At 55.9% G+C, this 25,745-nt stretch overlaps 1 protein-coding gene and 1 long non-coding RNA gene across 6 annotated transcripts in view; both read right to left on the bottom strand.

Annotated features, from left to right (window-relative positions):
* The window catches only part of GAK (cyclin G associated kinase), a 53,370-nt gene extending 27,652 nt beyond the window's left edge, over window positions 1–25,718 (bottom strand). For 4 of the 5 annotated variants that reach the window (XM_079154868.1, XM_079154870.1, XM_079154869.1 and 1 more), the window contains exons 1-9: window positions 25,450–25,718; window positions 17,741–17,802; window positions 16,971–17,030; window positions 16,107–16,221; window positions 11,778–11,920; window positions 6,570–6,695; window positions 3,463–3,552; window positions 1,309–1,444; window positions 882–994 (exon numbers count right to left, since the gene is read on the bottom strand). In XM_079154868.1, coding sequence (XP_079010994.1) covers window positions 882–994; window positions 1,309–1,444; window positions 3,463–3,552; window positions 6,570–6,695; window positions 11,778–11,920; window positions 16,107–16,221; window positions 16,971–17,030; window positions 17,741–17,802; window positions 25,450–25,594 — 990 coding nt within the window. In that variant the 5' untranslated portion in view covers window positions 25,595–25,718. Of the gene's footprint in view, window positions 1–881; window positions 995–1,308; window positions 1,445–3,462; window positions 3,553–6,569; window positions 6,696–11,777; window positions 11,921–16,106; window positions 16,222–16,970; window positions 17,031–17,455; window positions 17,629–17,740; window positions 17,803–25,449 lie in introns of those variants that run through there. The other variant, XM_079154872.1, reaches the window with a different exon arrangement.
* LOC306670226 lies at window positions 6,715–9,331 on the bottom strand. The gene is made up of 3 exons (XR_013766350.1): window positions 9,102–9,331; window positions 8,481–8,525; window positions 6,715–8,170 (listed from the first exon to the last, which is right to left on the bottom strand). It is a non-coding gene; the product is annotated as an uncharacterized lncRNA (long non-coding RNA).
* Window positions 25,719–25,745: the final 27 nt, after the last annotated feature.

Here is a 25,745-nt window from a genome sequence, read left to right as displayed (position 1 = left end):
ACACTCTGCAAGAGGCCCAAGTCCCCTGGCTACAGCTCTGTCACCCAGAGGCATGGCCCCGCCTGCCGGCTGTTCACTTTGAAACAAACCCTGTCATCCCACCCCACAAAAACTTCTCATTAAGGACCTCGATGCCACTTATCTGCCAACCCAGACCTTTGGGATCAACTCCCTCGTGCTCCCTCCACGAGCCCTGCCCTACTTCCTGCTGCTCCCCAACACAAAAGAACCACAAACCTCAACCTCCTGTGCCCAACCCTCCGGGCATGCCTGCAGTGCTCCCGTGCCCTGACCCCAGCAGCACAGACAGCACTGCCCCACCACCACTGCTCTCAGGGTCCCCGGAAAACCCTGCTTCCAGCTATGAGAGGTAGAGGAGCTGGGAACCAGAAAGCAAGCAGAGGTCTGACCTGGGCCCGGAGCTACACAGAAGGGGACCCAAAGGCATGCAGGGACTTGCCCACTCCCAGAGGCGTGGGCAGGCCTCATGGCTGCCACAGGAAGAGTCCTGCAGCTGAGCGCCAGGGCCCTCCTGACCTGCCCACTCTCCTGGGCATGCAGCCGTGGGGAGCCTCAGTCCAGCAGTCAACTGGAGCCTGAGCAGTGTCAAAGCCAATGAGCCAGCTGTGGCTGGAGCCTGGACATGCCACTGAGCCACGGAGGGACACCTGACCCAGAAACCACAGCAGGCAGAAAACAACACACCTCGCCAGAACCACCAGACAGTTCTGATGGAGCAGCCCTTGGCCCAGACTGTGTCCAGAGCATGAGCGCTCCAGCATCCAGACCCAGGCACTGCTGTCCAGGGCTCCAGCCTACACAGCAGCTGCTGGCCCACAAGGACTGTGACTGCAGGTGGAGCAGCAGCACGACACCCTTACCTCCGTGATGGGCGCCTTGGGGTTCAGGTTCCTGGCTGCGGCCATCTCCTGCAGCTGGCGAACCACCTCTGTGATGGACAGTCGCTCCTCAGGGTTGACCCTCAGCATGGCACCTGAGGCAGAACACAGCAAGCAGCCTGTTGGACCCCATGTTGGCTCTGGGCCAGAGCCAGCCTGCTCTCACCTCGTTAACACCCGAGTGCCAACTTCGGGGGCAAGGGAGAATGCAAAGCAAAGTACGACCATGAACTGAACAAAGTTATCAGAAACAGGGCTGGAGTGCTGCAAGCTCAGAGTGGCAGGGGCTGGGAGTTCCGTGGAAAAGCACCAGTGTAAAAGCTGTGGGCAGTGGGTGAAGGGCGCCATGGCCTGAAGCAGAGGCTCCTCTGCCCAGGCCTCTGCACCCGCCAGCCTGACGGGAACTTACGGATGAGACTGTGGAAGATGGTGTACCGAGAGTCGTCCATGGGGATCGAGTACTTCCCGTTGACTATGCGAAGCTTTGCCCCATCCTCAAAAGGATGCTGCCGGAAACACAGCAGGTACAGGATACAGCCCAGGGCCTGTGGGGAGAGCAGAGCTGAGCCCGGACAGGGGACCAGGGGACCAGGGGACCATGGCATGGGCCAAGCAGGGCAGAGGAACAGCCCCTTCCTCGAGGACCCCTTTCATCCGCTTGGTGTTGTGCAGTGTGACACCAGGTTGTGACTTAAGGTGTCACCTGGCTGAGCAGTCAGGCCAACCGGCCCCACAGGAAGCCAAGCCCTCTCCAGCCCCCAGCATCATCCAGGCTGCAGGAGTGAAGCACCAGACTCTCATTTTCATATCAGAAGGTTCCCTTCGAAACCACATGGCTCTAGCAAAGGGACGTGGGTTGGGCAAGTGGGTGCCAGGGATGACCTCGCCATGCAGCTGCCAAGGATTCGCAGCCCAGCGCTGGGTATTGTGAGGGCAGTAGCCAGCAGAGGGTTTCCACAAGACCAACCTCTTTCATGGTCACTCTACCTCCCACACCCAGCCGTGTGAAGAGGGACTCAGACCAGCTGAGGCCACCAGCACACGCGGCACACCAGAGGCAGCACATCAGCTGTGTCCCACGCCCAGGCTGACACGAGGGCCACTCCCTCAGTGGACTGGGATGTGGAAAGCTGATGTGGCACAGGTCCCCAACGCCTCACAGGCAGTGGTCTCAACCTGAACCCATGTGCAGGCACAGGCCAGCGGGGTCAGCCCTGGCCCCATCTGCCTCGAGTGCCGGGCCCTGACACGGTGGCTGAGGTGCTCGGAGCACTCAGGCACAGCTGCTGCCATTGCTGCCCCGCGATGTGGCATGCTAGTGGCCACACCAAGGAGGCACAGGAGACCGTGTGTGCACAGGGCTTGCCTCAAGGCTGGACAAGGAGGAGCTCCTCCGGATTCCTGGCTCAGCTCCCCAAGTCCTTGGACTCCTCACCACCGGTGTCTTGTCTTTTTTTTGGTTCCAGGGAGACTGATTTAGTACAGGTGGGCTTAACCACTAAAGCACATCCCCAGCCCTTTTCTAAAGTATTTTATTTAGAGACAGGGTTTTCCTAAGTTGCTTAGGGCAGCATTAAGTTTCTGAGGCTGGGTTTTGAACTTTCCTGCCTCAGCCTCCCCAGCCACTGTGCGCCACCATGCCTGGGGACAGGTGTCTTTTCTATGCTAATGAGATGACCGCTGGCTGCCCCAGGCAGTTTCAGGGTGGGACTGGTCAGCAGAGACCAGGTGTGAGCAGAAGGCCAGCACTTCCCGCCCCACCAACGCAGGCAGGGGAGAGGAAGTAGGCTAGGAAGCAGACTGAGTTCACTGTCAATGGCCGTCATCATTCATGCCTACAGAGCAAGACCTCCCTGAGACCCAGGCAGGGATCGGGGAGCTGGGCAGGTGGTGGTCCTGGAGAAGTGCACGTGGGTGGGGCTTGGAGGTGCCGCCCCTGCCCAGTACTTGCCCTTTCGTCTCTTCACCTGCACAGAGTGCCTGCCTGAGCTCTGAGAGCAGCCCCAGCAGGCTGAGGAGCCCGAGCCGAGGAGCCTGCAGCCAGTGGTCAGAAGAACCTGGCCTTGCACCTGGCACCTAAGGGGGCAGGCAGGGACTCAGCCTCGCTCCGTGGGCTGTTGCTGTACAGGTAGACAGGGTCAGTGCTGAAGGGGACTGAGGCCGTCCCAAGGGTGTCCCTGGGGCACTGGCTGCTTGCTGCCCAGGGGACAGACCCAGCCTCCAAGTCACATAGGCCTCTTGTCAACCATGCAGGTGCGCATGGCCACCCTGGGTCCAGGGGGCAGGGCCCTGGAGAGGAACAGGGAGGCCTGGGCTCAGCTGACTGGGAGCTCAGGCCAGGGCCAGTATAGGACTGTAACACGGCAGACCTCATGCTGCCTCCTGTCTGTGCTGCCTCAGAGCTCCACTGACCCCCAGCTGCCTCTGCTCAATTCAGTTCCTCTATATGTCACACCAGCACTCTCCAGCAGACGAGGACAAAAGCAAAGGAAGCCCAGGGGACAGGTTTGCTAGGCTCTGCAGGCCCACCCAAGCCAGGCACCACTAGGCACGCCAGCCTCACCCAGATGTCCTGCTTCTCTCCGATGGGGAAGTTGGAGTACAGGTCTACGATTTCTGGGGTTCTGTACATGGGTGTGGTGTTCCTTGTGATCTGAAGAAAAACACAAGTATTTTAGAGCAAAAGTTACTTGAAAGCACTGTTTTTTGTTTCACATAGAAGCCCTGCAACTTTCTAAACTCTACCACAGCTGGGCAGTGCTCTGTCCTCCCATGGAGTCCCAGAGGCTTTGGCCACCCACGTTTAACAGACAACTACACCAAAGCACTGGGCTCCAGGACCCTGCTCTGTCTGCTCAGGAGAGGTGCATCTCAGCCAGCAGAGCCCACCCCAGGCACTACGTGCAGACCAACTGCAGGAGGGCATGGCCCTAGTGAGCTGGGGTGCTGCGCTGATGAAAGCTTCCACATGGACACTAGTGGGAACAGAAACCTTCTGTAACAAGAGAGATGGCCGCGTGCGCTGGCTGGTCATGTCTAAGAACTGAGCCCACATACTCAAGAGGGCCACACACCCACAGCCAGGGAAATAAGAATCTTGGTGCACAGCTCAGACACACACGCCACCCCAAGGCACAGATGCCACGGGACAGAGCCAACACTCAGGAGCCACACAGCAGCAGGCAACCGGACCCTGGTGGAAGCAGGGTGGACACAGGGTGGACCGTCCTCTGACAGACCTTGGTCCACGAGGGACAACCTGAGGGTGGTGTGCAGGCAGCCACGGGCTGGGTGCAGGTGTGGTGTGCAGCGCCAACCAGCGTTCACGAGCAAAGGAAACAAGACAACCTCAGCAACCCGCTGCAGACCACTTCAGGACGAGGGAAAATGGCAGCCCCAGAGCAGGGCAGAGTGGGAGGGTGGCACCTCCAGGACCCAGAGGAAACTGAGCAGCGGGCACTGGAAGCTGCGATGGGAGGGCACCTGGCAACTGCTCCCAAAAGCACTCTGTCCGTCAAAGGAGTGAGGAGCAATCTTGCTGGAGCTCTGGGCTCAGCCCGATAGCACGAGGGCAGAATCTGGGAAAACTCCATGTCAGCAACACGCTGGTAGCCGAGCTCTTGCAAAGGAGGAGGGAGCAGGGCCAGGAGCCCTGTGGGGCCAGCTGATGTGGAGGCGTGGCATAGACCTGTGGTTGTGCACTGAGGTCACACTGTTCACATGGAACACATGCATGTGCATGTGCACACCCGTGAGCACATTTGCTCTGGTGTGTCAGAGGCAGGCGATCTCAGGGTCTTGGGGCATCAGAAAGCAATCAGTACGCCACGGTTGCCAGCCAGAGGACGGTGAGAGCCATTCTCTATCACACTGACACAACGCCACAGTCCGGGCATGCACCAGAGGGCTGCTCTGGTCCCGGTTCCGGCCTGAAGTCAGAGCTGCACACCTGTGGCAGTCACCTTGCTGGCAGAGTACCGAGGCGGCCCAGGGCATCGCATGTAGAGTTGGCAACATGTCCTGTGCGCTGCCTTCTGTGTGGCACACAGCCACGCACAGCTCTCCCTTCTCATAAAGCCACCAAAGGGCTCCACCCTGATGAGCCGTCTGACCTTGATGGCCCTCCAAAGGCCCAGGGTCGGATCAGCCTCCATCCTCCCAGGGCCTCAGGAGGGGTAAACTCCAACCTGAGTTTCAGGAGGATGAACCATATGTATATACATATATTTTTTTAGTTGTAGGTGGACACAATACCTTCATTTTTATGTGGTGCTGAGGATGGAACCCAGGGCCTCATACATGCTGGGCAAGTCCTCTATCAACGAGCCACAACCCAGCCCAATGAACCGTCTTAAACCGCAGCAGATGGAGAAACCTGAACTGGAGCCAACATGAGGCGGATCGAGGACATCCTTGTACCACAATCAAGGACACAAGGTCACTAGGAAAAACATGGTGCCACAGTTCCAATGACGACAGGCATGCAGACGTGGGCTCCTGCTTCAGCCACATGCAGAGCCTCTGTGGCTTGGGGCAGCACAGACGGCTGCGGGAATCTGCCACTGCAGGCCGACGCGGGGCAGCCAGGCTCAGCACCCCTATGGCTGGGCACTGTGTGGGGGATGGCTGAGAGCATGTGCTCTAGGAACAACCAGACACAGCGTCCTATGGCCTCTGTCCACGCTGGAGAGGGTAACAGCACCAACACCACTGGAACCAGATCCTCGGAAGCGAGGCCATGGGACCTCCTCCCCACACTCTTGTGGGGAGTGGGGCTGTGAGGCTCCCAGCAAGGGTCAGGCCTCCTCCCTGTGCACCAGCCAGCTCCACACATAACCCAATTCCTCCCAAGGCTTCACGCTCTGCCAAACAACCTGAGAGGACACGGGTGGGCACTCAGTGTGTGGCCCGTGGCAAAAGGGGAAGACCAGGAAGCACGGCTCCCAGGAGCCCACATCCCTTTGGTAAAGCCTGCGTCTCAGGCAGCGAGCAGGAGCAGGGATGCCTCCTCCCATACCACCTGCAGCACTGGAAGGCGGCACACGCTCCTGCGCAGAGCAACCTGGCCACAAGGTAAGCTCCACCTGGCAGCACCCAGCAGGACAGACCGATGGGGGCCGAGCCTCCAGGCACAACGCCCCACAGCAGGGGCACCTCCCCTCTGTCCTCTGAAGCCTTCCGTCAGAGTCCTTGCCCCAGTCTGTGGCTCTGCTCTGAACCGTTCTGTTTGTGTGATTCACACACACTGTGAGTTCAAGCTACAGAGCACACAAGCCATGGTGCAGCCCAGCCCACCGCAGGGTCTCCTGGACAGAGCCACGTGGAGCTGTACTCCTAAAAACAAGAGGTGGGTGGTGGCGATAACTGCACAACATCACGAACGATGGCATGGCTTGTGTGCACTGACCACCAGTGAGCCCCCAAGGGAAACAGGCGTGAAGATGTTCAGAGCATCTGCTGTGAGGAAGAGGGTGAGAAGCAGTCCACGGAAGCAGATGGAGGGCAGCCTGCAGCAGGGTGGGGGCTCCGGGACGCCAGGCCCAGTCACAGTTCACGGGGACACGCTCAGCCTCCCACACAAGGGCTCGCCAGGCTCACCAGGCTCAGAACGCCAGGGGAAGAAAAGGACTGCGGAAGTCCTAGGAGCAGCGCTCTGGTGGCAAGCCTCACCTCCTCCTCCACCATGGCTCGCCTCTGGGCGCTCCAGCTGTAGTCAGGGTAATGAGAGATGGTCGTGGCGCTGCCGAAGTCGCACAGCTTAATGGTCCCCTGATTGCTGAGCAGTAAGTTCTCAACCTGCAAAATTCCAGAAGACAGTCCTTATGAACTTGGGGTGCAGACAGAGCCCAGATCTCAGCAGAAGCCAATGGGAGCCAAGAGACAGGACCAGCAACCCACCAGACAGTCCCTCTGCACCAAGTCAGGCTGCTGGCCACAGGGCCAGCTGAGGACTCAGGGCCTGAAGCACCGCAGCTGTGCAGGCGTAGCAGCTCCACACCCACAGCAGGTGTAGAAGTTGCTGCAGGCGGGGCAACAGTCAGTGGCAGGTCCTGCAGGAGTGAGGGACCCATGGAGGGCAGCAGAGGCTGTCCTCCAGGGAGGCAATGCTAGGTTATAAGTTCTTTCTGAGCAGAAGCAACATAGGCAAGTTTTAATAAAATGCACAGTTCGGGAAATTGTCTTTCTTTCTTCTTCTTCTTCTTCTTTTTTTTTTTTTTTTTTTTGGTAGCAGGGATTGAACCCAGGGGGCCTTAACCACTGAGCCACATCCTTAGCCTTTTTTGCATTTTATTTAGAGATAGGGTCTTGCTAAATTGCTGAGGCTGGCTTTGAACTTGCGATCCTCCTGCCTCAGTCTCAATTCAGAAAATTTTTAAAAAGTTAAAATCAACCATAAATCAAACAGATAACCCAAATCAACAACATGAGACCCACACTGAGCCTTCAGGAAAGTGGGAAGATGAGAGAACAGAAGGTGCCCTTTACGACTATACTGAACACATCCAGAGCCTAGGAACCTAAGAAAAGGTGGGCAAAGACCTCCTGTGCAAAAAGCATGAAATGAGGTGCACTTTCAAATCCCACATACACAACTGCACACGCTCCCACATGAGGAGCAGCTTAAGGACGTCAAACCTACCCCACGGGCTGCAGGCAGGGGTGGCAGTTCAGGATCCCAAGTCCACCCTGGCAGCCACCAGCCAGGAAGGCTTTTATGCTGTTATTTTATTTATTTATGCAGTATTGGGGTTGGAACCCAGGGTCTTGCACATGCTAGGAAAGTGCTCTGCCTCTGAGCTACACCACCAGCCCAGTTTTTACATTTTTTAAAATATTTTTTTAGTTGTCAATGGATCTTTTTTATTTATTTATATGTGCTGCTGAGTATCAAACCCAGGGCCTGACACATGCCAGGCAAGTGCTTCACCACTGAGCCACAACTTCAGCCCTTACTTTTTTAATGACTAGAAAAATCAAAGAAAGATTACATTTCACAGCACACAAAATCACATGAAATCCCAACTCCAGTCCATGGTTCTACTGGCACCAGCCGTACCCACTCATGATGTTAGGCTTTCTATGCACTAAAACCCAGCAGCGAGCAGGGCCATGGTCCTAATTCTAAAGTCTGGCTGTTTGCCGAATGAGTCTGTCAACCCCTGCATGGCAGTCAAAAATTCTGATGAAATTCTCAAAAGTTTTTGGGTGAAACTTGAAAAAATGATTCAACAATCTCCATGGAAAGCCAGAGGGCCAGAGAGGCCCCAACCCTAGAGACTCTGCATGGAAAGCCAGAGGGCTAGAGAGGGCCCAACCTAGAGACTCTGCATGAAAAGTCAGAGGGCCAGAGAGGCCCAACCTAGAGACTCTGCATGGAAAGTCAGAGGGCCAGAGAGGCCCAACCTAGAGACTCTGCATGGAAAGTCAGAGGGCCAGAGAGGCCCAACCTAGAGACTCTGCATGGAAAGTCAGAGGGCTAGAGAGGCCCCAACCTAGAGACTCTGCATGGAAAGTCAGAGGGCCAGAGAGGCCCAACCTAGAGACTCTGCATGGAAAGTCAGAGGGCCAGAGAGGCCCAACCTAGAGACTCTGCATGGAAAGTCAGAGGGCCAGAGAGGCCCCAACCTAGAGACTCTGCATGGAAAGTCAGAGGGCCAGAGAGGCCCAACCTAGAGACTCTGCATGGAAAGTCAGAGGGCCAGAGAGGCCCAACCTAGAGACTCTGCATGGAAAGTCAGAGGGCCAGAGAGGCCCAACCTAGAGACTCTGCATGGAAAGCCAGAGGGCTAGAGAGGCCCCAACCTAGAGACTCTGCATGGAAAGTCAGAGGGCTAGAGAGGGCCCAACCTAGAGACTCTGCATGGAAAGTCAGAGGGCCAGAGAGGCCCAACCTAGAGACTCTGCATGGAAAGTCAGAGGGCCAGAGAGGCCCAACCTAGAGACTCTGCATGGAAAGTCAGAGGGCCAGAGAGGCCCAACCTAGAGACTCTGCATGGAAAGTCAGAGGGCCAGAGAGGCCCAACCTAGAGACTCTGCATGGAAAGTCAGAGGGCCAGAGAGGCCCAACCTAGAGACTCTGCATGGAAAGTCAGAGGGCCAGAGAGGCCCAACCTAAAGACTCTGCATGGAAAGCCAGAGGGCCAGAGAGGCCCCAACCTAGAGACTCTGCATGGAAAGTCAGAGGGCTAGAGAGGCCCCAACCCTAGAGGCCAGACTCAGGCCTTCAGGAGGCTCTGGTACCAGGACAGGGAGCCTGGTCCAAGAGCACCACCAAGATGCCATGCTCATGACAAGGTGGCACCATGGGGACAAGGGAGAGGATGGCGACTTGGTCCCTATGCAGGAGGGTCAGGTGCTGACACCCCTAAGCTCAAGGCAAAACCACGAGTCCTCTAGAAGACAGCACACAAGGCCACTTCCTCTGGGACAGAACGGCCTCCTCAGGAAGACAGCAATGCATGCCTGTGCAGAGTGCCTAGAGGCTCTGGGTTACAGGAGGAACACTCGACACGGGACCTTCCCTAAGAGCAGGAGTGCGGCCAGAGACCTGCACACAGCCACACACACGTCTGCACACCTCAGGGAGAGGACGACGGAGACAGGGACCTCGCTCAAGAGGACTCCAAAAACAGCACAACGAGAAGCCAGCCCGTCTCACTGACGGGACACAGCCACAAGCTGCCGAGTCGCAGCATCTGCAGTACCAAGGGCAGGTGAGCAGAAAGCCAGGTGGGAACTGCCAGGATTGACCCACGCCCTCCAGCCACAGCACCCGCACCTCCTGCCCACAGAGGGTGCCCTCTCCATGGGCCAGCGGGCACAGAGCAGCAGTCCACCACAAACTAGGCAAGCAGACAGATGACATGCCACCAGAGCAGCGTGGAAGTGTATGCCCACGACAGATGCCCAGGAGGCAGGGCCACACATAAGGCAGGCACGTCTCATGTGGAGCACTGAGTGAAAGCATCAGGCACAGAAGAACGTGTGCCACACAAATCCGCTCCTGATGTCCCAGGGCAGAAAAGCACACTGCCCTGGGCAGGTGCAGAGCCCACAGCAGCGGAGGAAGTCAAGACACAGGGGTCAGCGTGAAAGGAGGCCGGAGGCCCTGCTGAGTGCCTGCAATGCGTGAGCCCACTGCACAGCAGGCAGCACCTGGGGGAAGAGCCTGGACGGGGCTGTGTGCAGGCAGCAGAGGCCACAGGACACTGTGGAACAGGAGCGCCTCTTACTCAGAGGACAAACGATGATGGCCCAGGCCAAGCTCACAAACTGACTCCTGCTCAACCTCACGGACTGTGCTCTTTACTTTCCTTAACACACACAGAAGAACACACAACTCACTGCACTTAAAAGATATAAGCCAGAAGATGCCTCATGCCACGAAAAACCCACCCTCCACTGGTGTCCAATGAGAGCCACTGGGGGTGAAAGGCTGGCCCAGGGAGAGTCCTTAGTTCCCCACGTCCGAGTGGGGCCTCAGGCACTGTGGGTTCTGGAAACCAGGAGTCTCAGAACCTCAAAACACCTTCTTGCTAAAAGTACTCAGTGTGGTGGATAAAATGGTTCAAAAAAGAAAGACAAGTACAAGAGGGAGGGAAGAGGGAGGAGGAGAAGCAGGGTCTCTGGCCACGCCAGGAGCAGGCCACACCCAAAGTCAGCAGGCCACCGGGAAGGGACAGTCCAGGGAGGTGGTGGGGGGACCAGGGCAACTCATCACCTCAGCCGATTCCCCAGGCCTCTCTAGGCCTCTCTCAGGGCGCATGCAGGTTGGGCTCACCATGGTTCAGAGGTGGAAGGCAGAGCTTCCAGGGAGGACATGGCAACAGAACTTGCCCCAACCAGATCGTGCAGTAGAAACTGCCTCCAGAGCCCAGGAGAGCTGCAGCAGGGCCTCAGGGCCATGGCCCAGCGGGCAGCTCCATATTGGGGTCTCCCATGCACACAAAGCCAGAGATCCCAGGAGAGGAGGCAGCCCAGCCAGCTGGGAAAGTCCCACCTGTGCGGAGGTGGGTGAGGGGGTGGAGAGACCGCTGCCCACCTTGTGCCACAGAGCCAATTCCAGGTGACAGAACCAGACGCAGGAAAGGTTGACTGAGCACTCAGAGGGTCTGCCCAGAGGACCTGAGCTGCTCGAAAGCCGTCATGGGGGCGGCTGCTCCAGGCTCAGACTTCAGGGGCCACAACACTTTAGGGAAAACTGAGGAAGCTGGCAACAGACCAGGCCTGAGGTGAAGCTCCAGGTGACATTCATTTGCTGGGTGACAACAGTGCTACAATGGACTAAGAAACACCCCTTATTCCCCCAAAGATGTGCGCTCAGCACCCTGCAGTGAGAGGGCTTCAAGACTCTCCAGCAGAAATAACTGCCCAGTGAGAAGGAATGAGGACAAGGACGAGTTTCATGGACGCTGGATGATTCTCACAGAATCTTGGTCTTTTAAAAGAAAGGACAGGGGAGTGAACACTAGGCCGCCACCGAGGACTCTGTGGCACGTGCTTCAGGAACACAGGCGAGTTCCCACGAGCCAACACGCGAGTGACAGGAAAGCAGAGGCAAAGCTGCAGGAAGAGGACTGAAGAAGAGGACTGGCGACCACGCATGGCCCTTGACCTCACCGACACGGGCAGTCAGGACACGCGGCAGCCCCCGCAGAAGGCCGTGTGCAGGCCCGCAGGGTGGGAGACGGCAGGGCATCTGCCCAGGCACTGCAGGCAGGGACAACCAGGGAGAGCAAGGAGTGCTGGTCCAGAGCTGAGTGGCTTGGGTGAGAGGACCCAAGAAACCAGAGGGAGCAACCACAAAGCCTCACTGCACCCCAGTGAGGACATGGCGCAGGAAGGGACCCAGCAAGCACTTGCGATGGCAGCTGGTACCTTGAGGTCTCTGTGGATGACAGGTGGCTTCTGTCTGTGCATGTGCTGCACTGCTCTGCACGTCTGGTAAAAGATCTTCAGAATGGTGTCACAGGACAGAGGGCCTTTAGATTCAACTCTCTTTAGAAATTCCACCAGCTGCCCTAAAAGAGATAAGTACATTTAATCACCCCGGGGCTGAAAGATGCCACGTGCTTCCAACAGGGTGCTCAGGTCCAACCTTGACTGCTGGGTGCCCGTGCTGTTCCTGACCCCACAGTCAGGGCCCAGCCTGTCCATCCAGCCCCATTCCCAGCCATTCTCCAGTGGCTGCAGAAAGGTCTGTGAAGAGGAGGCATCACTGCAGCCCTGGGTGGGGGACATTTCCAGGGCAGGGGCAGGGACTGGGTAGTTTGGCAGTGGGCGCTAGTGTGAGGCAGCCTGGGGATAGCACGAGAAGCACAATCATCTCAGTGCAGAGTCCTGAGTAAGGAGACATGCCTGCAGCTGGGCGAAGGACCAAGGTCCCAGCACTACGGAAGAATGCCATCAGGCCACCAAGAAAAGGACTGCACACAGGAGATTCCAACGTCCGCAGTGAGGCTGCCGCTGACTGCTTAGGTCAGACCTGGCTACGGGCTGGGGTGGAGCTCAGGGGTGCGGTACCACTCGGCATGAACAGAACAAACAGCCACTCACCCACTGCAAGACCTGCACAACCACTGCAGCCCTGACCCTACCAACTGTACAGGCACATGGACTCCCACATCCCCGCCGTGCCTCTGCAGCCCAGGGACCACAGGTCCACCGTGGTGGGCACTGCCCAGCAGCTCATGGCCTGGCCAGACTAGGAATCTCGGGTTGAGCTGGCCAGCCCACCACAGCTGAGGACCAGACTGGGGGCTGGGCCACTGCCCGTCGCCCCAGGAACAGCCACGGGGCCTCCACAGGCTGCTCACACCCAGCCTGCCTTCATTTCCCAGGACTCCCCTTCCAGTTAGAGTCCCCTCGCCCTGCCCCACCTGAGACCCCAGCACCCCAACAACCCACTCTCCTCAGGGCAGAGGACCCCACTCAGGACCAGAGCAAGGACACAGCCATGCCCGAGAGGCCCCCAGGTGCACACCCTGAAGCCACATGGCCGCAGGGGGACCGCACGAGAAGCACACTCATCTCACTGCAGAGAGCGTCCCACACCCAGGGCTGCAGAAGACTCCCACCTGCGGCTCTGGGGTGGGAGGCCCAAGCTTCCGCCTTCGACCCGCAGCCCAGACATTCCCAACCAGGAGCCTTCCCCAGTCACCCCACCTAAAAAGCACCCTCACAGGACTCACTTCCCGCCTGGCAAACGCCTGTACTTGGCTCTGACTTCACCCAAGTCCAGCTCTTTCCCTGGACAATACCTGGGGCTGCACACAGCAGTGTGCACAGCAGGGTGTGGGGAGGTGCGCAGTCAGGATTCGCTGTTCTGGAGGACTGCTTCCACACTCAGTGCCTTTACCACCCTTACGAGGACAGAATGTCCACTCGTGCCACCTCTGGCCTCACTTTAACTCAGTAGCTAGGCCTTCCTATACTGGACTTTTCAGCAGAAGCCCCAGGCCCATGTCCACAGCACGGCCCAGGCAGACCCCTTCCCCTGCAGTCTGTATGGTCACTTGGGATTCTAGACGTATCTGAGCAGCCTGTGGTACCCCAGCCACAACCACCTCAGGCTCAGCCTGCCAGCCAGCCCACCCTGGGTCTCATGCCCACCGGAGCCAAACCTCTCCTTGCCCCAAATCCCACCTGCTTGCCAAGATCTGCATCACCCCAGAACTGGGAACTCTTGGGCGGGAGGAGGGGTCAGGGGCCCTCAGAGAAATGACGGTACCTTCAGAGGAATGGGGGCCCTTGGAGGAGTGGGGGCCCTCAGAGAAAGCCTCACAGGAATGAGGGCACCCTCAAAAGAAGTGGGGGGCGTGAGAACATTTGACCAGGCCTGAGATAGGCAGGGTAACCACCAGGCCTCTGGCAGGGCCCAGAGCGTTAAGTATTAAAGGGCACAGGTCACTGATGTGTTTTCAGGGAGACGTCGACTCCACACGTGGCAGACGAGAAGCCGCCGAACACCCCCTTCCCTTTGTCTCTCTGGTCTCACCACAGCAGCGCAGGATGGGGCCGCTTCCCACGCAGCATCAGAAACGACCTGCCAGGTGGGGTCTGCAGCCCACCCGCGAGACTACCGTCAAGGCCTCCTCCAGGGGCCCGTCACCTGCTTGTCCCCCACGCTGCCCCACACCCGCTGGCCTGGCAGTGAGTCCCCTGGCACCCTGCGGTGTGCTCTGTTGGCCCGCTCGTCATGATCATGGCTCTGGATCGCCTCGAAGAGCGGGGGCTGGGCGGTAGGGCCGAACCCCCTTCCCACAGCACCCGAGTCGCTGCTGCCTCCTCCGCACCACCCAGCACAAGCCAGAGCACCCAGGCTGCCCCACGCCCCTCCTCCAACCAAAGAAAGCCAGGAATGCAGACGGCCAGGGCCGCGGCACACGAGGTGTCCTGCTCAGGGAGGCAGTCGGCTCCGCGGGCCTCTTCCCCAGGGCCAGGGAGAGCAGACTGGATGACGGAAGCCCGCCTGACCTGGATCCAGGGGCCTCTGACCTGGCCATCAGTCCCACCCAGGAGCGCACTGGTAACAGGCCAGAGCTCCAAGCAGCAAGCCCCTGAGCTAAGAACAGGAGATGGGTTTGCCGTGGGAAAGGCGTTCCGGGGCTGACTGGCGTCACCAAGCACTGCACATGATGTGCCATCGAGCTGAGGAGGTTCTCTCAGGAAGGTAAATAAAATGAAGACGCCCCTGTCCTAGGGCAACAGGTACGTGAAGAACGCCTGGCCCTGGCCAGGCACAGTGGTACTTGGGAGGCTGAGGCAGGAGGATCCTGAGTTCAAAGCCAGCCTCAGCAACTTAGGGAGACCTTGTCTTTAAATAAAATATAAAAAGGACTGGGGAGCACATGGCTCAGTTTTTAAGCACCAGTGGGTTCAATCCCTGGTTTAAAAAAAAAAGAAGAAGAAAAAGAATGCCTGGTCCTGACGTCTGCAGCTGATCTTTAATGATTCAACAAGAACCCAAGGGAGGTGAAGCAACCGTGAGAACCTGTCACAACGGACAGATCTAGCATGTCCACACACTTGATGCACGTTTCCTGGAGATTTAAAACTTCAGGACAAAAAGCTGAGAAAACAAACAAAACACTGCAGTTAATTTAAGGAATTCACGTCCCCACTGTCACCTGACGGCGTTTCCTTGGCCCCGGCAGCTCCTGACCCCACAGCCTTGTCTCCTGTCCACAGCAGCAGGATGAGCAATGGCAGATGAGTGGGGCAGTGGCAGGACAGGGCTGGAGAAGCACTGCCCAGTGAAGGCCACCAGCCCAGGGCACCCGTGCAGTGTGCAGAAGCAGTGTGTAGCCCACTCCTCTTCTGCCTGTGCCCCAGAAGGGCAACCCCAGCGTCCTTGCTCAGCCCAGGGCCACTGCTCCCTACAGGTGCTGCCCTGAGCCACTCCATCCTTCTCCTCTGTCTACACCGTGGGCTGTGTGCACCCCGCCATCACAGCAGCTGTGCTCATGACTGCCCAGGAGGGACTGGCTGGTGGGCGGCAGCTCTCACATGGCTGGACCTCCCTTTCCTACATGGGCTCCCTACTGCTCTTCCCCTGTCCCCCATCCATGCCTTGGCCATGGGCACACAAGCTGTCCCTCATGCCATGGCCAAGTCCCTCAGAAAAGCGTTCCCTTGCCATGGGTAACACACCCTGTGAGACGGAGCTGGGGTGGGGGGACACAGCTCAGCAAACGCTGGGCACCTAACCCCTGGTGGAGGAGCCCCTCAGAGCTTCCTTTCGCTGACGGAGCCGCACGCACCACCCAAGATCACACACACAACCTCTGTCCCGGGGCTTTTCACGAGGCACCTCTCCCTGTCCTACCTGTAGGCCACCTTCTTGGGCGTGACCATGGTGAGATCACAACCCCACTAAAGGTCTCTTCCTCTCCTCTCCTGACCAGGCACTGCTCCGGCCTGCAGAGTGCAGACCAAGCAGCCCGAGGGTGCTGCCAACACTCCTTGTCCCTGTCCACAGGGGCCTGAGGGCACTACGGGCCAGTCCATCTGGATGCTGGAAAGACGTGACAAGACTGCCCCCTTGGAGTCTGAAGCCCAGGAAGGGAAACGCAGGAGCCCATTCGGCAGCTCAAAGGCTGCTAGATGGCCAGTCCATTCCTTTGGCTGTCGTGGCGAGACCCTGGGAACGCTTTACAGCTGTGTGAAGGAGTCAGAAAGCGGCAACGCGGACTGCGAGGACCGTACCTTTACAGAGCTCCGTGAGCAGGAGGAACTCCGCCTGCCCGGTGTCCGACTCTTCTTTTCCTATGGATGCTGCAGAGCAGAACTGGACGATGTTGGGGTGGCCAGAAAGTTTTTTCTGCAGGTGTCTTGTTAAAGGAGAATGTGCATAAATGTGTTCACAATTCTGTGCACTTAAGAAATAAGTGTGTACATGTGAAGAGACCACAGGCCCAACAGCTGGGTCGCCTCAGCTGAATGCGTCAATGCGTCCAAGCAGAAAGGAGAGCAAGAGGTAGGTGGGGCTACAGGAAGGCAGAGTGTGTGAGGGCAGGCAGAGGCCCTGGGTCCACAGGAGAGGCTGCGAGGAGAGACTGTGTCCACGCCACCCCTGGCCACAGCCTGGAGACAACCCGCAGTGAAGGTGAGCCCCCAATGCAGGGGGACACATGTAGCTAAGGAGAGCAACTGAGGGCCCAGGAAGCCTGCCGTCACTGCAGGATGAGGAGGGCTGAGCAGGAGGGCAACGAGGTGGGCCACAGGGAAGTCTGCTGGTGCCACAACTGCCCACACAGCTCTTGGGGCCAGAGGGGCAGGGACAAAGCAGGGCTCTCCCTGTGATAATCAGCCCACCCAGTGGGCATGGAGACCTTTCAGGAACAACGACCCCCCCCCCTTCCCCTGTGAATCCTTTACTATGACCCTGAAAGCAGAGAACAGGGAAGAAAATTGCATTTCACTGGAAATGGCCAACAGGAAGTCTGGTAAAAGCAAAAGGTCAGTTTTAGCACTTCAAACAGAACATCACAGAGCAGCCTCCCAGCGCTGGTGCTCACAGCCTGTCCACCCTAAGTGACATGCTGGCTCTCAGTCCCAGAAAAAGGATACCAAGAAGCAAACTTCCTGAATGATGGCTCTGTTCTTTTCCTCTTCGTTGGACAGTAACCTCTGCCAGGGAACAGCACAGAAAAGAGGTGGAAGGCTGTTTACCTTCCACTTTACATAACGCCTTATCTCAGACAAACACCGGGGAGTAAGAGTGTGCCCCTCAACCTTCACACCTGACCTGACAGAGGCTGAGATCCCTAAACGGCCTGGACGAGCCCAGAATACAACAACACAAAACAGGAGCTTCTCCCAAGTGGGTCAGAGAGAACAAGACACATGAGGAGGAGGAGAGAAGGTGCTCACAGAGAGGTGGGCGTGCACTGAGGAGTGACAAATCAGGCTCCTTGGAGCCCCCGGCAAGGCAGGCCCCTCCAACCTCAGCAAGCTGGGCCTGCTGCTGCTACTCAGAAACACCAGAGCCACCCCCGCCGGCACACAGGTCCAGCCCTGCCCACGCCTGCTCTGTAGATGCACTGTGGACGTACGTTCTACACCAGGGGCTCTGGAACCACTCTGGTTCCTAGACCCCTATTTGGCACGTGACTCCATGGTGCGGTCACTCTCACGCCTCTCTCCAAGGCCAACTAGCTCCCAGAGAAGGACAGAAATGTCCTTGACCCAAGCTGGAGAGCTGAGCTGAAAGTGAGCCCTGAGAACATGAAGGAGACAAGGATGGACAGGCTGAGCAGCAGGTGCACCCTGCAAACAGTCCCAGAGGTCTCCTCACAACGAAGCAGAGCCACAGGGAGCACGTGGCCACTCTTTCTTACCTTCAACGCATACTCTCTGCCACTTCCCAGGTCTTGGGCTTCGTATACAAATGCAAACCCTCCTGAAAATAAAATTATTTGTCAGTTTGGTGCTGTGATTTAGGTTATAACACCTTTATCAAGTACAACGCAAACCAGATTTGTGGCTATGGAATTTGCTTTCCACAAAATATACAACCCAATTAATATGCCACTGTCTTTTACACATTCTGCTTCAGAGGCAGGAAGAAAAAGTGCAGGCAGGACAGGGAAGGGAAGAAAGGAAAGTCAGTAACACCCAGTGCTCAGACAGCAGACAGGCAAGACAGGTGACTTCCAGGGCTGGCTGATCAGAAAGGAAGACTGATGAGTAGGGGAGAGGGTGCTGATACCCAGTGAGGGCCCTGATGTCCAGTAGGAAGTGCAGACCAGCCTACTCATGAGCCCACAGCCAGGGTTCACACCTCTGATACCAGTGGTTCAGGAGGCAGGGGGATCGCAAGGTTGAAGCCAGACTCAGCAACTTAGTGAGACCCTGTCTCAAAACAAAAATATAAAGAACTGGGGTGTGGCTCAGTGGTAGAGTGCCCTGGGTTCCATCCCCAGTTTTGAGGAGAGCAGCACACTTGAAAATGGACCAGAATTCTTCATAAGGTCCTAATTCTAACACAGTAAGATATCAGCCAATTAAACCCAACAACAAACAACAGGGATAATATGCCATGACTAGCATACGAGAGCTAATGTGAAAATTTACCAACTCCTACAGCTTTCAGGTTGGCACTGCTTACTTTGTTCAGTTCCCACAAGTGAAAACTCACACAGTAAATTGAAAACCACAAGCAAACCAGGAACAGAGAGAAACTTGCTCAACCTGACAACGAGCAGCTACCAAGACAAGAGCAAGCGCCAGTGGGGAGCATGTTTCTGCACTACTGTGCAGCAGGGCCAGAGTGTCCTGCCTGGGCCTTGCACACATAGGACATTACAGGAGTTCACAAGGGCTGCAGGACAAGAGCAAGACCCTGCACCTGCTGTGCTGCACACACCCAGGGTTAGGCAGCCAGGATGGAGACATGGCACAAAAGCATGATCCACTCACAACAGGGACCTAATGACAACAGACAGAGAACCCCTGCCTCTACTTTTTGGCAGTGGGGCTGGAACCCAGAGGTGTCCTACCTCTGAGCCACAACCCAGCCTTTTCTTTATTATTCTGAGACAGGGCCTTGATAAGTTGTAAGGATGGCTAGGAACTTACGATCCTCCTGCCTCCACTTCTAGAGTCCCTGGGATCACAGGGGAGGCTCATCGTGACTGGCCTCTTTTACATATCTGACAGAGGACTTCCATCCAGAAAGCATAAAGAAAACCCCAAATTCATTAAACAGAAATTTTAATGGGCAAAAGACGTGAACAGGCACATCAACAAGGACAGGCAGAGGCAGGTGTTGTCACTACCCATCAGTGAGCGCAGTTAACAAACACCTGCCAGAATGTCTGCAACTTTAAACATCACGCCAAGGGTGGTTCAGCACACGGAGCATCTGGAAAGCTTACACACTTCTTGGGGAAATGCCAAATGCTGTCAACCACTTCAAAAAACATTCTGGCAATGTTTTAAATAATTCAACACACATCAACTAGACGGCCCTGACCAAAGACATAGGTACATAACCATAAAACTATAAAACTGGAGAAAAGTCAGGGGAAGACCTTCATCCTCAGGGCTCCAGGCATGCTGGGAAGGGGGGTGCCACCACACTGCAAGTGCCCACTTAGGGTTCTTCTTCTAAAAGTTCATCAGCACACTTGTGGCCAGAAGAGCTCTCCTCCATCAAGCCTGCCACCCAGGCCTCTAAAAGCAGCAGCCAAGAGTCCCGCTGTGGCAACTCTGCAACTGTCAGGCAATGCCAAACACTCCCTGCGCTTCAACCAGTCCAGAACATTCTACAGCAGTGAAGGGAAGACACTCCAAAAGTGGTCAGGGAGGCAGATAGGTAGGGAACTGGGACTGCAACCAAGAGGCCCTGGGAGCTTTATGTGCCCTCATGTGCACATGCCAAAGTGCAACCCAAAGAGAACACAGGTTCTAGAGCAGAATCCACAATTCTGTGACTGATGGAAACTACCCATTACATCTAAGCCGACACAATCCTGTGGCTGATGGAAACTGCATAGCACACCTAAGCCAACGTGATCCTGTGACTGATGGAAACCACATAGCACACCTAAGCCAACAGGATCCTCTGGCTGATGGAAACCACATAGCACACCTAAGCCAACGTGATCCTGTGGCTGATGGAAACTGCATAGCACACCTAAGCCAACGCGATCCTGTGGCTGATGGAAACCACACAGCACACCTAAGCCAACGTGATCCTGTGGCTGATGGAAACCACATAGCACACCTAAGGCAACATGATCCTGTGGCTGATGGAAACCACATAGCACACCTAAGGCAACGTGATCCTGTGGCTGATGGAAACCACGTAGCACACCTAAGCCAACGTGATCCTGTGGCTGATGGAAACCACATAGCACACCTAAGCCAACGTGATCCTGTGGCTGATGGAAACCACGTAGCACACCTAAGCCAACGTGATCCTGTGGCTGATGGAAACCACATAGCACACCTAAGCCAACGTGATCCTGTGGCTGATGGAAACCACGTAGCACACCTAAGCCAACGTGATCCTGTGGCTGATGGAAACCACGTAGCACACCTAAGCCAACACGATCCTGTGGCTGATGGAAACCACATAGCACACCTAAGCCAACGCGATCCTGTGGCTGATGGAAACCACATAGCACACCTAAGCCAACGCGATCCTGTGGCTGATGGAAACCACATAGCACACCTAAGGCAAGAGGATCCTGTGACTGATGGAAACCACGTAGCACACCTAAGCCAACGTGATCCTGTGACTGAGGGAAACCACGTAGCACACCTAAGCCAACGTGATCCTGTGGCTGATGGAAACCACAAAGCACACCTAAGCCAACGTGATCCTGTGGCTGATGGAAACCACATAGCACACCTAAGCCAACGTGATCCTGTGGCTGATGGAAACCACATAGCACGTTCAAGCCAACGTGATCCTGTAGCTAATGGAAACCACGTAGCACACCTAAGCCAACAGGATCCTCTGGCTGATGGAAACCACGTAGCACACCTAAGCCAACGTGATCCTGTGGCTGATGGAAACCACCTAGCACACCTAAGGCAAGAGGATCCTGTGGCTGATGGAAACCACATAGCACACCTAAGCCAACGTGATCCTGTGGCTGATGGAAACCACATAGCACACCTAAGCCAACGTGATCCTGTGGCTGATGGAAACCACATAGCACACCTAAGCCAACGTGATCCTGTGACTGATGGAAACCACGTAGCACACCTAAGCCAACGTGATCCTGTGGCTGATGGAAACCACATAGCACACCTAAGCCAACGTGATCCTATGGCTGATGGAAACCACATAGCACACCTAAGCCAACGTGATCCTGTGGCTGATGGAAACCACATAGCACGTTCAAGCCAACGTGATCCTGTAGCTAATGGAAACCACGTAGCACACCTAAGCCAACAGGATCCTCTGGCTGATGGAAACCACGTAGCACACCTAAGCCAACGTGATCCTGTGGCTGATGGAAACCACCTAGCACACCTAAGGCAAGAGGATCCTGTGGCTGATGGAAACCACATAGCACACCTAAGCCAACGTGATCCTGTGGCTGATGGAAACCACATAGCACACCTAAGCCAACGTGATCCTGTGGCTGATGGAAACCACATAGCACGTTCAAGCCAACGTGATCCTGTAGCTAATGGAAACCACGTAGCACACCTAAGCCAACAGGATCCTCTGGCTGATGGAAACCACGTAGCACACCTAAGCCAACAGGATCCTCTGGCTTATGGAAACCATGTAGCACACCTAAGCCAACAGGATCCTCTGGCTTATGGAAACCATGTAGCACGTCCAAGCCAACAGGATCCTGTGGCTGATGGAAACCACACAGCACATCTAAGCCAACAGGATCCTGTGGCTGATGGAAACCACATAGCACACCTAAGCCAAAAGGATCCTGTGGCTGATGGAAACCACACAGCACATCTAAGCCAACAGGATCCTCTGGCTGATGGAAACCACATAGCACACCTAAGGCAACATGATCCTGTGGCTGATGGAAACCACCTAGCACACCTAAGGCAAGAGGATCCTGTGACTGATGGAAACCACGTAGCACACCTAAGCCAACGTGATCCTGTGGCTGATGGAAACCACATAGCACACCTAAGCCAACGTGATCCTGTGACTGAGGGAAACCACGTAGCACACCTAAGCCAACGTGATCCTGTGGCTGATGGAAACCACAAAGCACACCTAAGCCAACGTGATCCTGTGGCTGATGGAAACCACATAGCACACCTAAGCCAACGTGATCCTGTGACTGAGGGAAACCACATAGCACACCTAAGCCAACGTGATCCTGTGGCTGATGGAAACCACATAGCACACCTAAGCCAACATGATCCTGTGGCTGATGGAAACCACATAGCACACCTAAGCCAACGTGATCCTACGGCTGATGGAAACCACCTAGCACACCTAAGGCAAGAGGATCCTATGACTGATGGAAACCACCTAGCACACCTAAGCCAACATGATCCTGTGGCTGATGGAAACCACCTAGCACACCTAAGGCAAGAGGATCCTGTGACTGATGGAAACCACGTAGCACACCTAAGCCAACGTGATCCTGTGGCTGATGGAAACCACATAGCACACCTAAGCCAACGTGATCCTGTGACTGAGGAAAACCACGTAGCACACCTAAGCCAACGTGATCCTGTGGCTGATGGAAACCACATAGCACACCTAAGCCAACGTGATCCTGTGACTGAGGGAAACCACGTAGCACACCTAAGCCAACGTGATCCTGTGGCTGATGGAAACCACATAGCACACCTAAGCCAACAGGATCCTGTGTCTGGTGGAAACCACGTAGCACACCTAAGCCAACAGGATCCTGTGGCTGGTGGAAACCACGTAGCACACCTAAGCCAATAGGATCCTGTGGCTCTTGGAACGGCATCTAAGCCAACACACGAGCTAGTGACACTTAAGTCCATGACAGCCATGTGGCACTGCTTTCATTTTCTACCTCAGTTCATCTCGCTAGCCACACATACATAGAGAACTAGAGTTGGCCCCACTGTGCAACCTTGTCTCTGCACTATTGAGCAGCTTCAAAAGCAGCAGTACACAGGGCCAAGTCAAAAAAACTAAGAGTGCACCTAACACATGCTCAGACTGGCACCTCTTAGCAGGGTTGATACTCCCAGTAATCGGCTTATTTTAAAAATGAAGAATAAGAACAAAATTTGAAAAGACTAGAAAACTCTCTGGTTCCACAGTTCTGCCCAACAACCCATTTCACACACCAGGTCCAAATGTGTAAAAGCTATGAACAGTGATTGACAGCAAAACATGGTCTATCATAAACTCATCTGGGACAAAACCTGACATGACTGATACGGGCCATTTACAGACTTTAACCCACAATGAGACTATTTATACATTTAACTATAAAAATGTGAATGTACTTAACAACAGAATACTTCCCCAGCCCCTAGGTAGTATTCCATTACATACAGGCCATACGCACTCTCCTTCCAAAACCTGAAGACTTTTGAAGTTGTCAACAGCTACACTCAAGGGTTTCCAATGGTGGACCTTCCTCATATTCATACAGCCTGAATCCCAAGGCCTGTGTTGTCCGGCTGCTGTCCAAAAAACTTATTTGAATATATTTCATACTATTATTATTTATGTATTACTTGAATACATAAAATACTAAAGATTTCTTATCCCATTTTAGTTCAGAAAGAAGCTTCAAACAACCTAGAACATCTAAAAGGAAGAAATCTACGACTGAGAGCTACTCTGCTTATTTTTGTCTCTTGGCCCGCCCAGAGAGCAAAGGGAAACCAGTTCTCTGCACAGCCACGGTGGCTGCCCACACTTCCTGGTTCTTCATTCTCGGTGCTGTGTGACCTGCGTAAACTTCCTGCTTTACATGAACCTCCTCCTCTTGCCAACTAGGACCACTTCCACCTGCGAACACCCTCCTGGCCTAGCCTTACCCCTGCCTCAGGAGGGCACACCCTGATGCCTCCCATCCTGCTGTTGTCTTCTGTCAGTCGCTTCCGGAGGTCTCCCCAGCTGCCTGTACAACTTCAATGCTGTACCTCTCGCCCCATATGGCCCTGTCCTTTAGCCATTTGAGCATGTGTCTTATTTCACATTCTACAGGGCCTAAACCAGGTCCTGTTCAGTATGAATTTCCTGAAGAATGAAGATAACTGCCTGGTATTTTTACAATGAATGAACTAATTTGAGTGAACTTTTGTTATTGTAGCAGATATAAGGGAATGTCACACTTCAGAACATTAGTGGGGCATTGGCCTCCCTCACTGACAGAAGCATCTGAGGTTTCTCACTAAATCACACCCAAGTCTGTTTATGGACCTACTAGAGAAAAGCATGTGATGGTGCTACAACCAGAAAGTTCCCTCAGGCCTTCTAGAATGAAAACATCCAAATGGCCACAAAGGGCTACCAAAGGTCGACCCACCCCTGAGAGCTGACTAGGTCAAGGTCCACTCCCCTCCCCCTCCCCCACACCAATGCAACAGAATACAACTGTGTTTGGTCCATGAATTTCAGAGCTGGTGAGAACTGACATGTCCCTGGGCACCACTGGATAAAAAGTAAGGAAGACCCAGAAGAGAGATTTCAATCCTGTGTGAGGGAGAGGACATTCAAAAAGCTACAAGCAAAACCAACAACAGACCAACTTCAAAACACAGCTAATGGTCACATCCATCCTGCAAAGTCCTACACAGGCCACAGATAATGGCTCTGCTTCCTGTGACTTACACAGGTGCCACACAAGATGACCAAGGGTGAGACCCGCTCGCTGCCAGAGAGAGAGAGACTACAGGCAGCAGGCCCCGCTGCCCACCCCAAGTAGGACAGGGCTGCCACTGCTTCAACACTGTGTGCAACCAGAGGAGCTCCTGGGAACACAGGAGAGCCAGTCCCTCCTACACAGCAGCACTGATATGATGCAAACAGCCATGGTTTACGCCCCTCAGCAGTGCTGCTCACCTCCTGACTCCAGCCTTCAGGGCCCCCGGACCTCCCCAACAGCTGTTACAGCCTTCTGCCTCCCAGACGGGGGAGGTCCCTCCATAACTATTACCCTCCAGCCTGACCCTAGCCTGAGTGTACCTCTCCAACAAACAAGAGCTCAACCCACACCCAGACCCACGCCACCAGCAGTCACCCTCCAGGCCTGCTCTGATCCATGGTCCCCATTGGTGACCCTCCAGGCCTGTGTGGACCCACCACCCCAGTAGTGACCGTCCCAGCCCTGCCCTGACCCATGTCCCCAGCGGTGACATCCCAGGCCTGCCCTGACCCACGCCCCCAGCGGTGACCTCCCAGGCCTGCCCTGACCCACGCCCCCAGTAGTGACCCACCAGCCCTGCCCTGACCCACGCCCTCAGTGGTGATCCTCTGGCCTGCCGTGACCCACGCCCCCATCGGTGACCCTCCAGGCCTGCCCTGACCCACGCCAAGGTGGTGACCCTCCTGCTGACCCTGCCGCTGACCCCCGGCAGCGTGGAGACACCCCGCGCCCAGCTTGGGCCTCACCCTCGGCCAGGACCCGCCGCACCCGGAGGCGCAGCTCGCCCAGCTCCACCGTCTGCCCCACGAAGTCGCTCTGGTCGCGACCGGCAGCTCCACCCAGGGAGCCCGGGCCCGCCAGGAAGTCGAGCGCCGACTGCAGTAGCGACATGGCGGCGGCCGCTCGGCGGCAGCGGGAGCAGGAGCGGGAGCCGGGCTGAGGCTCGGGCTGCGCTCCGCCTGGTCAGCGGCTGCCGGCGCACAGCCCGGCCATCTTCCGCCCGCGTCGTGACGTCAGCGCGCGAGCACGTCGCGCCGCGGAG

This window comes from Sciurus vulgaris (assembly GCF_902686455.1).
Source record: "Sciurus vulgaris genome assembly, chromosome: 9".
In the NCBI taxonomy this organism is placed as follows: Eukaryota; Metazoa; Chordata; class Mammalia; order Rodentia; family Sciuridae; genus Sciurus; species Sciurus vulgaris.
The sequence above is the reverse complement of the archived record's forward strand: the minus strand, read 5'-3'. Positions and strand labels throughout refer to the sequence as shown.